Raw genomic sequence first — 21597 nt, forward strand, 5'->3', positions numbered from 1 at the left:
GGGAGATTAAAGTGATTGGTCAACATTGGTTTGACTTATAAAAAATCTGAGCTAGAAGGTCACACTTGTCACCTGTGTCTGTGATATGTTACAAAAATGAAGCCCAGAAAAAATTGCGTTCGAAAATAATTATTTAGTGCTTCAAAACTTGAAATATAGTGACCGGAAACACCATCTTAACTTCATCCGATACACTTGTGTACTATCTAGGTGTCTATAAGACGCCTATTTACAAAATCGGGGTTTGCCTTGTAGTTTTAGCTTTTCATTCTCAATAATGGTTGTTTTCAGGGTTTATTAGTTCTATTACGTGCACTTGTACGCATGTTTCATCTTGGTTTGAGAATTTTTTAAATCAGCTGCTCACAAAGTTAAACAATACCTTTAAGGAGAGACTGCAATACCTTAGTTTTTCACCGTCAAGTCACAATTTAAGTGATCTGGTTCTGATCTGGTTAAATAAAATTTGATGAATTAATGATCGTGCCCTTTCTTGTGTGAAAGTGCTTCCGCTCATGCTTGATATATTTTGTCCAATAAATTTTGTCCAATAGATTAAACTGATCATGAAATTAAACTGATCATATATTGTCATCAAAATTAATGGAAAGTACCATTTACTACCCGGTGTTTTTGTTTTCATTGTTTATATTCAAGGAACCTAAGTTCACTTAGAATGTAAGAAGGACAATACAGGAATTCTTTTTACAGAAGGAATAGGGATATATTGAACGTTATGAAAGTGATATATTTCAACATTGGTAGAGGCTTGGTGGCAACTATTATTTTTATCTACCCACACGCTACCAAAAGAACTATTAATGAATCAAGATATTTATGTCAGTTGTTAGTAACATTTTAAAATATTACTTTTTATATAAATTCTCCAAATGATTTTTTTTTCAAAAAAACACCACAAAAATATTTTGTACATTAATACAAAACATGTGTTTCACTCCTTGGGTCATTTCATAGAGATGTTCGTATAAAGTTAAGGGCAACTTTAAGAACGACTGGCCAAGTAAATCTTTCTTACACGCTAAATAATCACCAATGAACATTACATTTTACTGCTGAATATCATTTACCACTAGAAGAAAAGTGATCTGAGCATTTTTTTTTTACTTAGTCATTTTTTTAGTAACTGTTTATTTAAAGCTAAATGATAGTGCAGTAAACCACTAATTTCGTGAGAAAGTCTGTAAAACCAAGGCTAAGTATGACTATAATCGTGGATCTAGATCTGGTACAGTTACATAAACTGAACTTTGTGAAATCATAAAATCTAAGCTAAAAAACGATCACACTGAAGATCGCCAACACATATAGGCACACGTGGGACATTGTATTATTATTGCTGGAATCAAGACCCGACGGAAGTGACCTATTTTGCTTATTTCTCAGCAATTAAACAATTTCTTCCAGAATCCTTTGGCACATATGTTTTATTCATACAAACCAGGGATATGTTCCATATCCCTGTACAAACAGACACTTGAGTGGTCATTATATTAGATTTTGTAAAAAGTCATTTTGATATCGTTACCAGAACTGGAATTTATCTTTAAGCCTTTCGTAAACCCTTATATACGGGGAATCAAACATTGCAATTATAGGTATGTTAAACCCATACACACGATCAATCCGATATTTCCCCTGCTTGTGACAATTAAATATTGCAAAATTAAAGGTAGGGCTATAAATCACTGACTCTGATTATGCGCATCGCAGAAGAATTCCATAACCACCGGAAAATTTTGTCAAACAGATAAAGTGGATGGCCAGGCACGGTGGCATCCTGATATGCAAACCGAGGCATGTTGGATCCGTGGCCGTCTTAATAGGTTGAACCTTTGAAGGTGCAGACCAGGTTTCCGTCTTACAAAGAGTTACGATTGATCTAATCAATCGTAACTATGGCCGGCCAGCAACGTCAACATATAAAATGCATGTTTGTACCAAAAAAAATAGATATGAATATATATCCATAAATTCATTGATCTCTTGACAATTTGGTGTGCTCTCTTCTGTTTACAAAGGATATTTTACAAATTTCCGGATGAAGAAATTATGACACTGATGGATTTCCATAGAGTTACGATTAATTGGATTAATCGTAACTCTTTGTAAGACGGGGCCTAGATATCACACTGGGAGCACCTTATCGGTGCATCTTTGCATCTTTTTGAAAAAGGTTCAACTTTATACTTCTCTTGAAGGTACATATAAGAACTTTTGGGTATAATTCTGCAGCGTATATGTGCAACTTTCCACTTTTCAGAGAGGTGCACAGTTGCACCTTTCCAAAAAGGTACAAAGCTGCACCTTAAATGGATTTCCAGTGTGACATCTGGTCTGCACCTTTTAATGTGCAAAGTTGTACCTACGTTTCTTAGTGTGTTTATGAAATGTCATGTACTTTTCTACTTTATCATCGATCGTGAAATGCAAGATTGCTATTCATCAACCTTGTCTTTTTCCCTCTTGTTTTATCACCCTGCATAGAATTTCGGAGTGTTACCAAGATGACTTCTCTATTGGACATTAAATCAGCTCACCGTTTGTGTCATGGCTGTTGTCTTAGGTTACAGCACGACTAGACACGTTTTGAACAGCGTGGATAGTAGAAGATTATTCGTCACTTAAACTAGCAGCTCGTAAGCGGGCGCTCTTCGTCTTTATCACCCCAGGTTCACTGCAGCTGCAATAGTTGAGCGGTAAAGGAGTTCCTCATTAGGACGTGAAATATCTGCAAATCCGGCATCCGTTATGGAAATAATGTTCTTTCTGAGAAAAACAATTGTGTTTTCGCTGAAAATGATTCTATGAGAGTTTGTATTCATACTCCCAACCCATGCAAACATTAGAGTGGTAGGTCATTGTTTCGTCTGTTATATGCTTACCCTCCCACAGACTTTGAGATACAAACATTTCAATGTCATTATCAATTTATTCTTTAAACAATTTATTTACACATTCCATCGCTATTCAATCGGCATATCATTCATTAGGACAAGTTTAGTGATACATTGCTCAAAAGCAGCGTATCAGAAGGTCAACAGGACAAAATTGAATAAATTTAATAATTCGTCAACTTTGTTAAGGGGAGTTGATATGAAACATTTCAAACACTAATACAATTATGTTGTATGACTTGCATTGTTGAAGGGAAGTGTTATGATGATGTTGGAGTACGTGTAAGTGGTCTTTTGAAAATAATAGAAATAGATCGCATTGAAATAATTTTAATACAATTTTTTACTTTGTTATAAAACTTAATACTTCGCGTTAGACGTGTTAGAAATGCATTCTAGTGTTGATGTAAATATTTTTTACGACAAACAAGTTAGTCCATCGGCTTGAACGATAATTTCAAGACTATCTCTCTCTCTCTCCCTCTCTTTTCTGTTACTTCCTGCATCTCTGTATGTCTCACTGTCGTTCTCTTTTTCTCTCACGAACACATTCATTATCTCTCTCTCTCTCTCTCTTTGTCCCGCATTGTCTCTCCCTCTTCGCTAACGTATTTATGATATACATGTACATACAACCATTACATAATGCCAAGTGCACAATTCATTTCTTAAAGGTGATTACTTCAAATGAAATTGAGCACTCGAGCTTTTCGGCCATAATGATATCGTAAGCTTTTTATACTTCAATTGAATATTGTCTTAAATGGACTTTGTTAAATACTTTTTTTACTGATGGATATTGAATTGTGATTTTGTATGAACGTAACATGATGACAGTTTTTTTAAATGTATGCACGCTTTTTGATAGCTGTGCACTGTAAATAGATACAAATATTTAACTTTTTATTGATATTTGATGGTGCTTTGGCGTCTTTTGTGAATATCGTGTGAAAATAAGTTGATCAATTTTTTGCAATTCGCTGCTCAACAGAAAATATTTATTGATATACATTATTCTTTACCGTGTCTACATTTAAAGTAAAAAGGTAATTATTTTTTTACTACCCAATCACTGTTTAGATTCAAATATATAATTATCAATTTAAGCATGGTTGTTTAAGATTTTAAACACGTGTTTAAGCTGTTTAAACAACTACTGTGCGATGCACATAGTAAACAACGTTTTTTAATTATTTTTTAAAGGTGTATATCATACTTTAAACATCCAAAGACTTGAATCAAAAGTTTGAATTAGAGATGCATTCTTTATTATGAGGTAGGCACATTTTGTCACTCTCTTGTGATATTTCAATTAGTCATTTTGTGGCGAAGCACGATATTTTTAGGACTACATACGTAATTATGAATATTACTTCCACTATTCATACCAATGACAATCATAGTGATGTTGAAATAATTATCAAGATGATGATCATGATGATATATGTTTTGCTAACATAGGTGATAACGGTTATAATGATAATAATGACAATGAAAATAACCATCCGCATGAGGTACTTAATGAATGACAAGAATTCATATGTAAACATTCCTTTAAGGCTAGAAACCCTTGTTCATTGAGTGTTTAATCCAAATCAATTATAATCAGGAGCCACACCCAATACCCCCCCCCAAAAAAAAAAAATAATAAATAAATAAATAAATAAATAAATAAATGAAATGATAATAATAATAATAAATAAATTAATTAATAAAATAATAATATAATAAAATGATAATAACGATAACAACTGATGATTGCATTAATTAATGGAGTAAGGATTGCAAGATATATAATCTTATGATATATTAAGTCGATATGAGTGGTTTTATCGGTATTATATAGGATATAAATACAGATGAATTTAGTAACGAAAATTTGATTTTGACAAGTTAACGGAATAAAATCAATATCACAATGAGAATTATAAAGGGGATAGTTGAATTCAGTCATTATTTACTGGAACGTGAAATTTGCATGATTTCGAAATATACTAAGAAACGGGTACACTTTAACAATACAATCCCTTACAGTACAAACTGTTCCCATTTTGTTGAGTTGTATTTTATTTTGTCGTGGAACCTTTCCCAATTTATAACTTTATTGACAATTGATTGATACCTTTGAATGCACATGTTTAATAACTGGTTAATGTCTTTTTATAACACATTTGATTGACAACGTAAACTGTTCATACTATAGTTCGTTTTTTATAAGATAGCATTTTTCAGATAATTATACTTTGTTCGGATTTTGCTCATTTACTCAAAATGTAAATACCCATTGTGCAATATTGATGTGAACATGTGAAAAATTAAATTATTTTATTACCGATTTATGTACATATTTGGATTTATACGGATTAATATTTATTATATATATAATGCTGTCAATTGCAATTTGCAATGGAGAGTAAGAGTTGTAAGTAAAGATAACAAGCAAAATAGCTATCTTGTCTGTTTTTTGTGGTAAGATTTGACAAAGGTTAATATTGACTAGTTGTTTCTGTAAATGTGTCATTTTGGATAATAAAGATTTGTTTACGCATTTCAATTGCATAAACTGTGAATGAGGTAGTATACATTCATTTGTCGTTGTCCTATAAATATGATAATGATGATGATAATAATAATGGTTGTATTAACTCTTTGCCCGCCACTGACAGAATCATTCCTGCACCGCATTAATTTCAAGGTGCAACCTTAATGTTAAAAGGGGATTTGCTTGGGCTATTCTAATTCAGCTCACAATAGCCTTTGATAGGTTTATATGTCTGTAATAATATGTCTGTAAAGCGCTTAGAGACGTCGCGACATCTCTAAGCGCTTAATACATCGGATCGACGCGTCGTTCCGATGTATTATAAGCGCTATATAAATGCGGAATAGTATTATATCATTGTTAAAGAAAAGCTGTGCATGTACACAGTACAATCCGATGCACACATCACTCGTGTGTATGAGTGCATGAACATAGTCTTACTACACCCTGTGTGTATTGTTAATGATTTGAGACTTGAGTCAAAGTTGGCAGCCCCCCCCCCCCCCGCCTTGTATGTTACTCTGGTCGAACAAAGCAGGCAAAGAGTTAATAATGATAATTATAATAATAGTAATAACAATGATAAATTTTATTTGTTAATAACTTAATCTTAAATGTTTCGACACACTTGCTATCCCGGATCTCTATAGTGGGAGGGAATTCAATAGCATGAAGCCCCGCAAAGACGCCCCCCCCCCCCGCTTGTAATGGTAAAGTGTTAATGCTTTTAATGATAGACCTACACCTCAGCCAGGGGCAGTCAAATATATTGCTGTACACATGCGTGACCAAAAACGCGTTTAAATGAGTGTTGTTGTTTCCAGTTTTGGACGCGAGCCGCGCGTGCACTCGTTTACGGTATCAAAAACACATATTTTCAAAGAAAAGGGTGTTTTTGAAAGACTGGTCAATGGTTAATCGCGGGGTCAAACGTAATTAGGGTATGTTATTTTCCCAAAGCTTTCTTTTTCTTTAAGACTAGACAAACGTGCTTAGATTATGTTTTTCCCCAAGTTTTTTTTTTTCTCCGGGGTCATATTCTGGCGACAACTTGTTTAGTTAGGGACCAAAATGTGTAAATTAAGCCGGCGAAAAAAAAATTGTTTAGGGGTTATATTCCACAAAGAGAAATACTCGTTTAGGGGGTGTTTGGAAATAATTTGGTCACGCATGTGTACAGCAATACATTTGACTGGCCACCCGGGGCCTACACACAACATTACCATTACAAGAACATAAGAGGGCAGTCTCACTCTCATAGGATGTTGATCAAGTTGGGAAGCAAGACGAGCTGACGGCCGACGTATCTTTTTTTCTTCAAATAAACACCAGATGTGAACAAGACAATACACGACTAAGGGATGTCGCGAGAAATTAGTTGCAATCAATTGCAAATATTCTGCTGCAAATTTACAATTGATAGAACTATCCCAATTTTAGGAAATCAGAACCCACTCTTTGTGTCGAGAAGCAGATAAACAATCCAACACAATCTTGATATCAAAGGGCTGCGAATGATCCGATCAATCGCAGCTATGGAAAGCCAGCAACGTCAACATCTACAATGCATACTTGTTCAAACTATTTTCTAGAAATGATGTTTTCTTGACAACACAGTATGCTTCTCTTTGTTTTGAAAGGACATCGAGCAAATTTCCAAAAGAAAAGAATTATGCATTTGGTGGATTTCCATATACTTGGGAATGATTGAATGAATCATAACTCTTTGTAAGACGGAGCTCAGGACATACAATTTTACTGCAATTGATTGCAAGTTTCATGAAAAAAAAACGTCATCAGGCTTTTCTTTTTATTTCTCCTTTTTTCATTTTCTTCCCGCTTGAACCATTGCGTGACACAAACAAATGACAAGATTGAATCATATTTTTTTCAATTATCAAATATCTCCTTTATTCCGTTACTGTCCATAAATCGACGGCATGAATTGTTTTATATATTTACTTAAAAATTTATTTACATCAAAGTCATCCATCTCTGATCCATACAGGCATACTGGCCAACATGAACAAACTATGGATACAGCATAAGCATTTTTTAAGGCAACATATTTCCTCCGTAAGGAAAATGTCAATAGCTAATATCAGTAAATGAATACGGAGATTTGCTGTCTAGGCAATGGGTTCGAATATTATGTAGGGGCTACGTTTCTTTCTGATGTCGTGCATTCATATTGCTGATATTTATCGAGTATCGAGCGAAGCGAACTGGAAAGAGAAACGAGTACATTTAGATCAATATGCATCCTTTTTATGTTCGATTATGTGCATAGGCCCCAGCCTGCCACAATTTAACAACTTATTCAGTGCAGAACAGAAAGAATCGATAAAATTGTATCCCACCCTCACCTGCGCGCCTCTTGCGTACCTCCACACCACACTGCCAAATCTCTGAAACTACACGTACACATTTGAACTCCTCACAATTTAACAACTTATTCAGTGCAGAACAGAAAGAATCGATAAAATTGTATGATGTTCAAGGTAATACTCGAAAGTAACATCAGTAAAAAAAAAATACCCACACATGCCACCCGATACATAACACACTCTCGCACGCACCCCCACACATCTTCACATTGAACATTAATTTTTGAGACCGCACTTTTTTTGCGTGGTCAGCCCCCCCCCCACACACTTTAAAAACCGTTCAACGGCCCTGCTTACCACTTGACACTCACACAAACGCACACCCAATCTATCACACCCTCACCTGCGCGCCTCTTGCGTACCTCCACACCACACTGCCAAATCTCTGAAACTACACGTACACATTTGAACGCCTGCCACAATTTAACAACTTATTCAGTGCAGAACAGAAAGAATCGATAAAATTGTATGATGTTCAAGGTAATACTCGAAAGTAACATCAGTAAAAAAAAAATACCCACACATGCCACCCGATACATAACACACTCTCGCACGCACCCCCACACATCTTCACATTGAACATTAATTTTTGAGACCGCACTCACCGAAAACATAACTATATAATGGGTAATGGCAAAACCCGACTTCATCGAATCACCAATGAAACAGCTTCACACATACCAGGGCCGCCCCACTTTTTTCCAAAACCATGTACAAAAACGTAGAAATGACCATTATGATTGTGATTTTTTTTTGCGTGGTCAGCCCCCCCCCCCCCCCACACACTTTAAAAACCGTTCCGCGGCCCTGCTTACCACTTACCACTCACACAAACGCACACCCAATCTATCACACCCTCACCTGCGCGCCTCTTGCGTACCTCCACACCACACTGCCAAATCTCTGAAACTACACGTACACATTTGAACTCCTCACAATACATGCATGCATGCCCTCTCACCTCCCAATAGATTGACACACATGATTGATATTAATACACACTCCCAACACACCTATTGCATCATCGCGCACTCACCCCTCGCACGCCTCCATACCATTTAGACATACGAACACGCCCTCGTTTACCTTTTTAACCAACAGGCACATGTCCATTCACCCTCACCTTAATAAATGATAAATCTCTACGCCATTTTGATTGTATACTCTCCCGAAAATCAAATATAAATTACCTGCAAATGAAAACAAATATCAAGTTATGTGGAATATCAGGATCACGTTTTACATGAGCGTTTACAAGAATGCAGATCTCCTTTTTTCTATGAATATCTTTTACCAGAAAAGTTTGTTTACATACTTTGGAATGGATTGGGTAATGGCAAAACCTGACTTCATCGAATTATATCAGAACAAGATAAGAAATAATTATATGATACATACGAATACAGTCAGACATCCACGTTTTAAATCTGGTTTGGCCCTCAACTCCTCCATCCACTTCACGATACAATCAGCCCCTCCTCCTCCCCCGACACAACCCTCCTACTCCTACTCTCCTCCATCACTTGCTTCTTCCATGTCTTTCTTCGGACTCGGACACCCCACCCTACCTACTCCTCAGACGAACCACCTGAACTCAGGACCTCAAGTGTCCTTAAACTCAACACACAATCAACATCCCTCATCAACACATGCCCATCATGTACCTATCCACGGAGGATTATCTATTGTTACTGCTGTGAAAATGCTCAGCACCCCCAGTAACAAGAGAATAATCTTCCATGGCCAGGTCCCTGATGCCCATACCAACGAATTATCTTCGCCTTTGCCATCTCATCCTCCGTCTCATCCAGACCAAACATATGCATCTCAACCTCAGTCTATTCATTTCCATCGGTTCCTAGACATTTCATGGAATCCTTGATTTTGATTGGCTGATGAGCATTGTTACCATGGTGGTTACCACTGTATGGCAAAGTTACCATGATAGTAACTTTTAAGCAACGGGGCTCAGATACTGAAAAATGCTGGTGTCACATTAAAAAGTACGCAATATCCGAGCACACTGACACTATCTCCTAACGTGTTACAGAAGGCAGCCATGGAATAAAAGGGCAACCTATCTCCGAGATGTAATTTATAGCACAATATGAAAACCTTTCTATAGTCTGATGGTGCGTTTTAACTAAATATGTTTTCTAAATGCATGGATTTGACTCACTCCCCTTAATTTGTGCTAATGCGAATTAAAATCATAATAAATAACAAATGATTAAATATCCTAGGAATTATGGGCTGCTCTGATGGTTGTCCAAGTCGGAGAGAGCTGAAGATGCGGAAAAAGTCTGGATGATAAATGTAAAATGCCAAGTAAGTTTTTTTTCCTAAAAGCACGAACTGATATGTCATTGTTACAACAGATGAAAACCTTAAATGCCATGGGAACTTTCCGAAAGGTAGGTTGAAATTTATGAATGCCCCCTGAAAAAAACGCATTACGTTTATACGCCAAGCTAATCCGCAAAATAAAGGGATTTAATGGCAAAGGTTGATTTTAATAGAAATAGAAATCAAACTGATGAGTAACCGCTGAAAAACCAGCCCAAACTGGATGCCAAGTAATAAAGTCAGGATTTTTAAGGTTTTTTCACATAATTTCACAATGACGACATGAACCAACACACCTACATGTATATCTACAAAGACACACACACACATCAAATCGATGGCCGAACTAGATTAGTGTCATTGTTATTCTTTAGCAGATTTAAATCCTATCAAAGGACAAGTCCAACCCAACAAAAAAATGATTTGAATAAAAGGAGAAAAATTCAACAAGCATAACACTGAAAATATTTTTTATCAAAATCGGATGCAAAATTAGGTTTTGACATTATTATGAACAATCCTATTTTTCTCCTCAATGTAAAACACATGTGAAACAAAATTGCATTCCTCCCTGAACATGTGGTATTACCTTTATTTTAAAAGTTCATGGTAAATACAAGTTGGTCCTTATTGTCAAATCTGTAAAAATGGCAATATTTTTTAATTAAAAGAATAAAAAACAAAAGAAATAGTGAGTGAGGGATATCATGTCATATCTTGGAGTTGGGCATATAACTGTTTGGTGAAAAAAAGGGAAAATCATAAGTGACATAACTTTCTAATTGTACATCCGATGTTGATGAAATTTGCAGCATTATACAGGTTTGATTTTTCTCTACTGATTCAAATCAAGAAATTCTTGGGTGGACTTGACCTTTACGTTTTGTTAAGAAAAAAATGGCGAGCACAGGTTTAATTGAAATGTCCCCTTGGATGCAATTTTAGCTACTCAGTAGCAATACAATGTTACACAAAACGTAACTGTCACAAGTCATTTGTGATAACTAACTTTTAACCAATTACTAGAATTTCGGTTTACGGAGATTAGGGCTTTTTAAGTACATAGTATCAAAAGAATTTAAAAGCAAATGAAGAAGAACATTGTTTGAATAAATGAATGTGAAAATTATAAGATCGGTTGATATAATAAATATATATATATTGTGTGAAAGAAATTGATGAAGAGAACAAAGGTAGGCGAAGCTTAAATCAAGGTTCCCAAGAGCTATCCACCCTTTTTGGAAAAATTGGTGATGCCGAAAAAAGTCTCTGCCGGGAATCGAATCCGGGCCCCCAGCTTTGAACGCCGGTGTCTTAACCACTAGACCACAGAGACGGGCTAGTGGCTTGGGCGAACCCGATCCGATTGACCGTCAGATATACAGATTTTCGACACCATACCAATTATAATTTCCTTTGTCGGGTGAAGTTGGGTTTTGAACAATGACAATATCACACGATATTATACACACACAAACACACACACACACACATATATATATATATATATATGTATATGTATATATATATGTGTGTGTGTGTGTGTGCGTGTGAGGGTGTGCGTGTATGATATCGTGTGACGAAAACAATCAAAGAATGACTCAGGATATCAAACTGTTTGTTTTCAACAACTGCTTTCACCACACTGTGTTTAATAAGTTCAACTCAAGAGCCTCTGGTAAAAGTAAACTTATCATCACGATATATGTATGTATATATATATATATATACATATATATATATATATATATATATACAGTGCGTCCCAGAATAAACGAAACCGAGATTTAGCGATCATTTATCATAACTTAATCATAAATAGAATAGACAAATGACCTACCAATTTAAAGCTTAGAATATCTTCTTTCATCTGATATTACTTAGGTTATTTCTTATTCACGCATGAGTGAGCAAAAACAATTTGAAGAAAGGATACCAAAACTCATTTGGCGGGGGGTATCTGGGTTTCAAAACGAAAACCACATTTCTGAAAAGTTCAATATCCGCTCTTTAATTTGGTACCTAAATTACAGAAAATGGTCAAGAAATAAAAAAGTTCTGGTCATTTGAAATAAGGCTTGTATTTCCATAATTTTATGAGATAAACGTGTTTTCACTGGTTTCCCACAGAAGCTTTCGCATGGTGAACAACAGATTTAATGCATGGCTGATCGTCAACAAAACAGAGTGTCGAGTGAGTTTGAAAGCCAGCCTGGAGAACCTCTTTATTTTATGAAATTATTGAAATTCAAGCCTTATTTCAAATGACCAGAACTTTGTTATTTCATGACCATTTTCTGTAATTTAGGTATCAAATTAAAGAGGAGATATTGAACTTTTCAAAAATGTGGTTTTCTTTTTGAAACCCAGATACCCCCCGAAAAATGAATTTCTGATATCCTTTCTTCAAATTGTATTTGCTCACTCATGCGTGAATGAAAAATAATCTAAGTAATATCAGATGAAAGAGGAGATTCTAAGCTTTAAATTGGTAGGTTATTTGTCTATTTTATGTATGATTAAGTAATGATAAATGATCGCTAAATCTCGGTTTCGTTTTTTCTGGGACGCACTGTATATATATATATATATATATATATATATATATTTATACATATATATCCATATATATCCATTTATCTAGCAAGACCTGAGATTGGGATGAAATTGATAGCAGCTGGTAAGTGGAGCTCTCAAAACAAGAACCGATTAAAAATATTGAGGCGACATACCCCTTGACCCCAGTTAAAATATATTAAATGAATACGGATATTAAAGTTTTTTCTCATAATAATTCCTTGTAATATTTCGTAGAGTATTTCTCGGGATATTACTCATAATGATACAAAAAACAGCAATCAAGCAATGCTGTGTGGTCCTTCTAGTTTCCGGGCCATCCGTCCAAACCCTAGAAATGTCAGAAAGTTTCGACGAAAATGGACGTTAGTGAAAGCATACAGCAAAGGATTCAGTGCACTGTTGATCCAAACTAAATTCTCCACCACTATGAACACTGTTTCTGGGATACATTCGTAACTGCAACTTATGCCTATCACAACTGTAATATTGTAGGGCAACCAGCAGCATATGAACACCGAAACCAAAACAGCAAGTATGAACGCGGCTTTCCGTTCCCGTTTAAATTCACGTTGTTTCTTCTTCAATTTAGTTTTCATACCCTCCAGGTTCGAGTTAGGCGTTGCTTTGGGGCTTTCGTGTTTCCGTTGCTCTCCTTTGCACACCGAGAAAACATTCTGTTTGAGTTCAGGAGTTTGTGGAATCGACTCGTCAACGTTCATGTTTTCGCGCTCTTCAGATTTCTCGTCGTTCGTCTCGCAAACGTTATTCTCGTCATTCGCGATACTGCTGGCCGATGCCCCGCCATTAGACAACGATGACGTCGCGACATCGCTCTGTTGTTCGTATGCGGGGTTGTGATGGCATTCTGAGGCTTTTCTGTTTGTGACGGAGACGAGGATGACCGCGGGGTCCCTTTTCTTAGTCTTTGTTTCTATTCCGGCGACGGGAGGCACTTGCTTCTTGCGCAGAGCACGAAGCAAGAAAGTTGTTCTACCTGACGTTATTTTGACACCACTTTCACGCTGTATAGTTTTGTCCAAGGCATCGATGCCTCTCGCTCGCTCGCGAATCATCCTGTAAACCTGGATATTCAAGATCGCTATGATCAAGGCAGGAATAGCAAAATTTATTACTACCACACATATCAAAGCAGAGAGATTGAAGACAAACTCGCTCTCACAAAAGTTTGAGAAGTCGACGTTGAATTGACCTACAATAGCAGACCAGGCAAATATTAGAACAAGGAATATAGCCGAGACTACTGACCAACATATCCCTATTGTCGTGTCAACGCGTCGCTGTGTTTGGAACGAAGCGTAAGCTGCCTTCTTGCTGAGCAGCCAGTAGCGATCGAGGCTGATGAGGATGATGGTGATCACCGACATAGCTGTCACTGTGAAGTCGACGAAAGACCACACCTTGCACAAGTATTCTCCGAATATCCACACCCCCACGAGGTTCCATCCAAAGTAAACAGGCAATGTGAAAGCACCAACTATGAAATCGGCGATGGCGAGGTTGAGGATGAACGTGTTCGCGACGCTACGTCGAATCCTAGGGTCGCGATGGTAAGCGACCATGACGAAGATGTTTCCGACTACGGTTATTATGATGAGGATGCCGTAGATGATGCTGATTATACCGAGGTGCCACGGCGATTTCGTGAAGGCTCCAAAGTCGTCATCATATGGCGATGAGTCATTGCCCGTACCGTTCACCATAGAGGGGTGTATTCCCAAACTTCCACTGATTCCCGATGTCATGTATGTCTCCACGGTCAGCTGTATGTCGGTATCGTTCCCCGGTATCTCCGTTTTCTTGGTTGAAAGTGTGCTACTGATCCGGGCTGTCGTAAGAAGCGTAGTTTTGGCGCTCTCCATTTTGTAAACTTTTCCTCGCGAAATGGACAGCATCAAATTAACAAACAATATTCGATGTATTTACATGGCTGCTATGTCGTCATTCAAAGCCAATGGCTTGCGATGGCGTTGCGTGTTGTTGTGTGCTGTTGCTTACAAAGAATTGGATGGGGAAATGCCTCTTAGGTCCCAGTGGAGCCATGGATCATCTCTAATTAATTGAAAGTGCTGAGGTCCAACTATTCCTGTGGTAGACAGAAAGAAAAACAAAATATCACACACCATATTACTAAAACCTAAAACCCAAACGCACCAACAAAACATGTGAAAGGAATACGAGTATACGTTTCATTTGGAAATGAACGTACATGTAAGTTTAGCATAGCAAGGGGCTGGAAGCATGGCCGTACGCAGGGGGGCAGTTGCCCCCTCCCCCCCCCCCTTCCAAAAAAAGGAATGAATAAATAAATAAATACTGGGAAAAATTACAAAAATGTCCAAATGAATGAACATTTTCACAGAATTCACCAAACGTATCCATGATATCCTTCAATTTTACTTTGCAAAATGCAAATTTAAAGCACCCCTAATGGCAAGCTCGGTCGTTTTGCAACCTTTTTAAAGGTATTTTTTAAAAAAGCTTGCATGCATGCATCCTGTGACCCCCCCCCCCCGAAAAAAAAAATTGTTTACGGTCATCGGGAGAGTGCTTGGAACTACAATTTTCTAGTGTTCTGCATGGAGTTATTCGAACGCTATCTTACCTAAAAAAAACTTACGAAGTTTTTATTTGTTATGGCTTGACCCATATCAGCTTTTCTTTATGTAAAGGAGTGTCAAATCGTAAAAGCCTTCGATTCAGTATCCTACTTTCCTATGAAATTAACACCAGTGAACATTGCAAAAACTCTTTCACTACAATAGGTCTAACAATAGCTTCAGGCGCGGTGTATTAAGTTAGTTGGAATGGGAATACCACGTCCCTTTTTTCTCCTCTTTTTTGAGAAACCAAAAGGAAGCTCAAGAACCAAAACGAGTAAAGAAAATAGAACAAGTGAAATATAAGTATAAGTATTGCCAAGGTCGCATAAACGTATTATACCCCACTATACAATTGAAAGAGGAAATGTCGTGACATTCAGGCCTCCTCTCCCACATGAACAACTGTGTCACCTCTGAATGATGAAACGCGAAGAAGTGTGGCCTTTGCCATCATTTTATTTCGAAAAAAGAAGAAACTGAACCGTAACCATTTCTTATTTCCCTTCTTTATTATCGTGATGGATAATAGATGGATGTTGCCGTCTACCAATTTATTAAATTAGGAAACGAAAGGAAATGCGGTGCCCCAAATTCACATTTCACGGGAATGGAGTAAAGTATTGAGATTCCAGTAATATCATGAAACAGTACATTTTTCATCTCGAATGTGGCGACGGAGCGCATCCCAACATTCATGTTACACCTTCGCTTATTTCTAGACTGTATGATATCGTTGTTATAAGGATGCGATTGCCCTATATGTGAGGGCATCAGGTGTTATGTCGACCTCGGATGTAATGACAGATAAAACATGAAATGAAGGATTTCCCTTGCGAATAAATAAAGCGTCTTGCAAACACCTTAACCTACCCAGCAGGCGCTCTAAATCACGAATGGAATGATAGAAGAAATTAACCGCGCAACAACAACGACTAAAATAAGGAAAAGCAACGAGATACCTGAAGACATCTTTGACACAGGTTAAGTAATGTTTCTGGTTGCCTTAACGTTCTTTTCTTTAACTTCGCGTTCTTTTTTTAACTTAACGAATGCACTCTGTCGCACTTTCCAATTTGATACTGGTTCGTTTTTATTTTCTTCACTAATATATCACCATGTTTTCTATTCTTCATTTAATACTTTACTATTATTAGAGGACACGTAATATAAGAGAGTCCTCATGTTAATTTGAGGCAGTTTGAAGTAACCACAACAGCCGCAAAGCAATATTCCCCCATTATCATGCCATGATTCTCTTTCAATTAACCTCATGGGGGAGGTTTAAGTGGCATAAAGTGGCAATCTAAAATTCACAATTCATAAGAAGAATTTTTAAAATCATAAACAGATAGCACTTTCCCCCTTGTGCAGTGACAACATGCCATCATTAAAACACTAACGATCCTCAGATTTGAAGGGGAATATGATAGTGGGAAGGACGGGACATATGAAATTTATGATAAAAGAGACTCAGCAGAACCCCCTATTATCAATATTAAAATTTGGAAATCGCAAAGGGGGCAGTTAGAAAAATAAAGAGATTTAATGGGAAAATATAAAGTAGGTCAGCGAAAACCTTCACATTTTTATTAGGTAATTGAAGATTCATAATGCATTTCATCTTATTTTCTTATATTTTGCCTACTATTTTTGTTTTCATTTTCATCTAGTCATATTTTCATATTCATTCGTTTGCACATTATGAAATATTTCAATTTCTAAGAGCTTTATTCGATTTAACCTTGAAAATATGGAATAACCACTATATTCAATCCTTATGCTGCAATCTAAAAGTTTTTTATGCAATCTGCAATGTGTAGATATTTCACTTTTTGCATAAAATAATTAAGAAATGACGATCGTGTGACATTTTATGCCCTCAAATTTGCTCATAATCGCGTTGTACACAATCATATATTGATGTTCCATAACAATTAAACGAAACTTACTATTTTGCATCCCAGATGTACTAATTTCATATTTTTGACTTTTTTTCGAATCTAATTATCTTGAAAAAATCGTGAATATGCAAAATGTTTGAAAAGAGAATGATATTAGACAAACGATGATATACGCTGAAATATCAAAGGAAAAAAGAAAAGATTTGGCTAATTTGGTGAATTTGCACGCAGCAAATAAATCCATCAATTAAAGAAATAATCAGGTAGGGTTACTTCTGGTGGAGATGATCAATCTTTCTTAAAGAAGGGGTCCACACTTGATAGTAAAGTCATGATTAACTTTATGAAACGATCCCTGCCCTCACCCCCCCCCCCCCCATCAATGGCATAACGAGTAAAGGCAATTTCAAAGGAAAGAATTATTGAAATCCAATCGAATCTCGATCATATCCTAATCTGGGCACAGCACATACAGAGCTTTCAGCTTCCACCCTTTACTGTCCTCAATATAAATTCCTTCGTAAACTATACTGCCAATAGAATACAATTTTACCTTACTCTAAGAAAATACTCACTTGTATAGTCACGTTTGCCTCCGACATGTCCGATGGATTAACAATAAAGACACCTTTTATCAACATATCTCAAATATTCGAGGCTTACAAGGTAGACAAGGTCTTCGACACACTGGGAATACTCAATACAATGCGACTACACTTAGCAGAAAAGTAACATAGAGGAAATATAAACGTTTCGTTCCAAATCTTGAAGATCTTGAACTTCACCGACAGAACTAGGTTAAAATGAAATACCCCAATACTGCAGGCTATAGGCACACAGAGTCCGCGAACGAGACCATCATACTCGAATCTCTAAAAAGCCCTTAAACATATTTAAGTAACATCGGTGAAAAGCTTTCTTGTGAGCTTAGCGAGTAGAAATTCATTCAAGTGTTTGGCGTTTCGAGTCAGTGGGGGCAAAAAGTGAATAGAAAGGCGTCGCGTAATAAAAGAGATTACAAAAAAGAAGTAGGATTAAATCACTGCTTTTGGGGGTAGACTTTCAGTATGAATCACGAGTGATATTGTTGTTGTTGTTGTTATTGTTTTTTATGGGTTTGAAAAAGTGATGGACAGTGGACGATGTACAGATCGTTTTATTCGTGTCCGCCACAAAGAACATTGCTCCAAAAATAGACCAACGCTGTTCATCCACGCATCTCGCCACTTTCCTCATTCTTAGAACGAAAACCAAGGTTTCCTAACATTTGAAATAGATCGTTCAACAGTGGACAATGGTTTCCTTTTTACTTGCACATAACCAAATGATGGTTCAATACCGTTAAAAGGCGTCAATGGTATGTATGTTTGTTTGGTAATTTTTCCAATCTTTTCATAAATGATCTACGTAGTAAAAATAATAATTGTTTTACTTAGTGATCAGCACATTAATTATGCTTCTAACTGGTTTACATTGTAATTACTATTACACCGGTCATCGGATCCTCGCATGCTTACCCGCTCAAAAAGTATGCACTATCACATTCCCTGTAGAGTATTCCAACAAGAGTTCCAGGAATCAATTACTAGGCAATCTTACTAGATGTGGATTGTCGCCTTGCCAAAGAACGCTATGCCGTGGTGGGATTCGAACACACGACCCTATGATTACAAGGCAAGAGTCAGAACCACTAGACCACGACGCTCCCTGATTGATTGGGGTATGGGGCCTGTTGGACCTCGGTACGGTGATACTTGGTTTATGCTGGGGCGGCGGAAAGTATTTCCGGTTTTTTTTTGTTGGGGGGGCAAAGCGGAAAAAAGGCACATGTCAAAATCGACAAATTGGTGGAAACGGCTATTTTCACAATCAGGTTATCATTCGCGTATAGTAGTTGTGTGTTTTGAAGTAATTAATTTGAGCAGAGCCTTTTCGAAGTGAATTCTGATTGATAAGACATATATTACTTTCTCCACGAGGGAGCGTAGCGAACGAGTGGTTTGCAAAAAAAAATCAAATATGAAATCGTTTTTTCATTAATTTTTGGTGCTGATTACTGTTAAAATGACATCCTTGCAAGGTTTTTCGAGCGCGAATCGCGAGCTCAAAGTTTTGGACATTTCATTTCAGTGGCCTGAAAATCACTTTCAAAGAATCAGTCCAGAATTAAGGCCACCTCAGAGCCCTAATAGATAAAACTACAATTGAAATCAAATCATCAAATGAATGTGGGAGTGAGAGGAATGAGACCTCATTCATTTGAATAAGGAGGAATATCAGTTTTCATTTTTCTATTTTGGGAAGTCTAAATCATTATTCTGTTGTACCATATCTTCACATGGTCTACCTAGTCTGTCGTTATTTCTCGAGGAAGAATACGTAGAATGAGGTAAAATATCATAAAAATCTTCTGCAAACAGTTATTTTATATCACTACATCAAATTTCTACAACTTCTCGATACAACTATTGCTAGTTCAAGTATATTAGTTTTCCTTTTTTGCAGAAAGAAAACACCTTTTATTGTAGGTCAAAATATACAATGGAAAGCAAGGACAGTTTCACTTATACTCAATCGCTAAATCGTATCGGCTTACCGATGTTCCGTATGGAGGGTTGGGGTTTCTGTAAACCAACAACTTCAAATTGTCATTTTTTTACTCTACAAAAGGATACCCAATATTTTGTAAATTTTACGCAATGTTGCGTTGAAATAGCCCAATATGGGGATTTAAAAAATACCCAGCAAACATGCATGTTCCCTTTCTAACCAATATTGGGTAAAATTTTACTCAGTGTTTTAGCGTGTTGCAAGAATGTGTGTGTATATAAACATATGTCATAATTTCAATAGAAAATCATCCGATATATTCGACCTTTTTGGGAAAGGTGGATTTCTTCCTGAATTAGTTATCAGTATCTTAACACGAACTTAGCCTTCTCTCCCTCAGAATATTGGCCTGGCTACACCACGTTGATTGAAGGCTCCCTCTCTTGTAACCTAACCACCCCCCCACGCCCTCTCCCGGCAAACTCTCTCTATCCCTACCTTTCATCACCAAGTAAAGTTCATGCGCAAAATAATAAAATAATTTTCCGTTAATTTTATCAATCTCTGCCAGCTTACCACCCCTGTTTCTCTCTCCCTCTCTCTCCCTCTCTTTCCCTCTCGTTTTCTTATTATCAATACCTCTTCATCGGAATTCATAATATCTCATTCTCTATTCCCTTTCTCCCCTACCTATTTTATTATTTTCTTTTCTGCAAACGCTCTTTACATTGCCTGTGTTAAACCCCCCTGGAGTTAAAGATCAAGTAATCCTTACGATTATTTTCAAGTCAAGACGACGCTTCGGCCTGAACGGGTGAACACTCTGCCCATTGCCGCCGAAGGGTGCTTTCGAAAAGAAAACCGAGTACGACTTCCGTTGTTGAGATGACATGGAAAATCAAAAGGGGATCATATTCGAAGGAGCGATTAGTGATTTCAGTTCAAGAAGAGATTTTTTCTGTAAAGCGATAGCGAGGACGTGTTTCCAGTGCATCTCGTTGTCGCCACCGGATTTAGTCGTTTTCAAGAGAAACAAGGAAAAGATGATATATCAGAATCGAAGATATGCGACGTGTTTGACGAGTCAATTTGTTGTTCTAATACCAATATGATACAGCTCTAGATGGAGACTCTCAAACGTTTATATTGCCATATGTTGTACTAATAGTCGGACAGTAGTTGATATAAGCTGATACGGGTTGAATTGCAGCTTGGATATGGCACGAATATAATTTGTCAAAGTAAAGGTTACCGATATTGTCCTATATTCACCAACCATGCTCTTTTTCCACCCAAAACTGTATTTATTTTAATTGATATGGGCGCCGTAACACAAAGGTTAGCATTTAATCGCTAAATGAAATGACCAATCAAGATCCTCGTTGCATGGCATTTTTCTAAGCCATTTAAGTGTTTTACCATAGAGCTATTACATAATAGCTCCATGGTTTTATAATTTATGTCCTGCAATGCATGATAATAAACAGGACGGAAACGCAGGGTTTCGTATTGGTCAATCGCCCCCGAAATTTTCAAATATTGAAAGAAAAGAGAATGCGGAAAAATGTGGACGAAAGAGCAAGAAAAACAGAATAAGAGTGTAGAACACTGAAGAGTCATCTTCAAGTACTGAAGAAAATAAAATCCTTGCTGATTTACGTCTGTTGCTGAACGTGAATAGAAAACAAATCTTGTTAGCTGAAACTGCACATACGACTTAAAACGTGAATGGAGAGGTTTCCTGATGTGTAATGA

General features: G+C 36.9%; 2 protein-coding genes across 2 annotated transcripts in view; one reads left to right on the forward strand and one right to left on the reverse strand.

Annotated features, from left to right (window-relative positions):
• Positions 1 to 4254, forward strand: part of LOC121405860 (synaptotagmin-6-like) — a 28720-nt gene extending 24466 nt beyond the window's left edge. The window contains exon 6 of the mRNA XM_041596832.1: positions 2506 to 4254. The gene's annotated coding sequence lies outside the window, so the exon portion shown is untranslated. The remainder of the gene's footprint in view (positions 1 to 2505) is intronic.
• An 8772-nt stretch (positions 4255 to 13026) lies between these two features.
• Positions 13027 to 14868, reverse strand: LOC121405882 (D(1) dopamine receptor-like). Its single transcript, XM_041596871.1, has one exon. It carries the CDS (start codon positions 14681 to 14683, stop codon positions 13049 to 13051), a length of 1635 nt encoding a protein of 544 aa, XP_041452805.1. The 5' UTR covers positions 14684 to 14868; the 3' UTR covers positions 13027 to 13048.
• Positions 14869 to 21597: the final 6729 nt, after the last annotated feature.

This window comes from Lytechinus variegatus, chromosome 19 (assembly GCF_018143015.1).
Source record: "Lytechinus variegatus isolate NC3 chromosome 19, Lvar_3.0, whole genome shotgun sequence".
Classification (NCBI taxonomy): Eukaryota; Metazoa; Echinodermata; class Echinoidea; order Temnopleuroida; family Toxopneustidae; genus Lytechinus; species Lytechinus variegatus.

Bases quoted from the DNA above. Each gene is read 5' to 3' on its own strand.
- LOC121405882 (XM_041596871.1), bottom strand. From the start codon at position 14,683: ATGCTGTCCATTTCGCGAGGAAAAGTTTACAAAATGGAGAGCGCCAAA.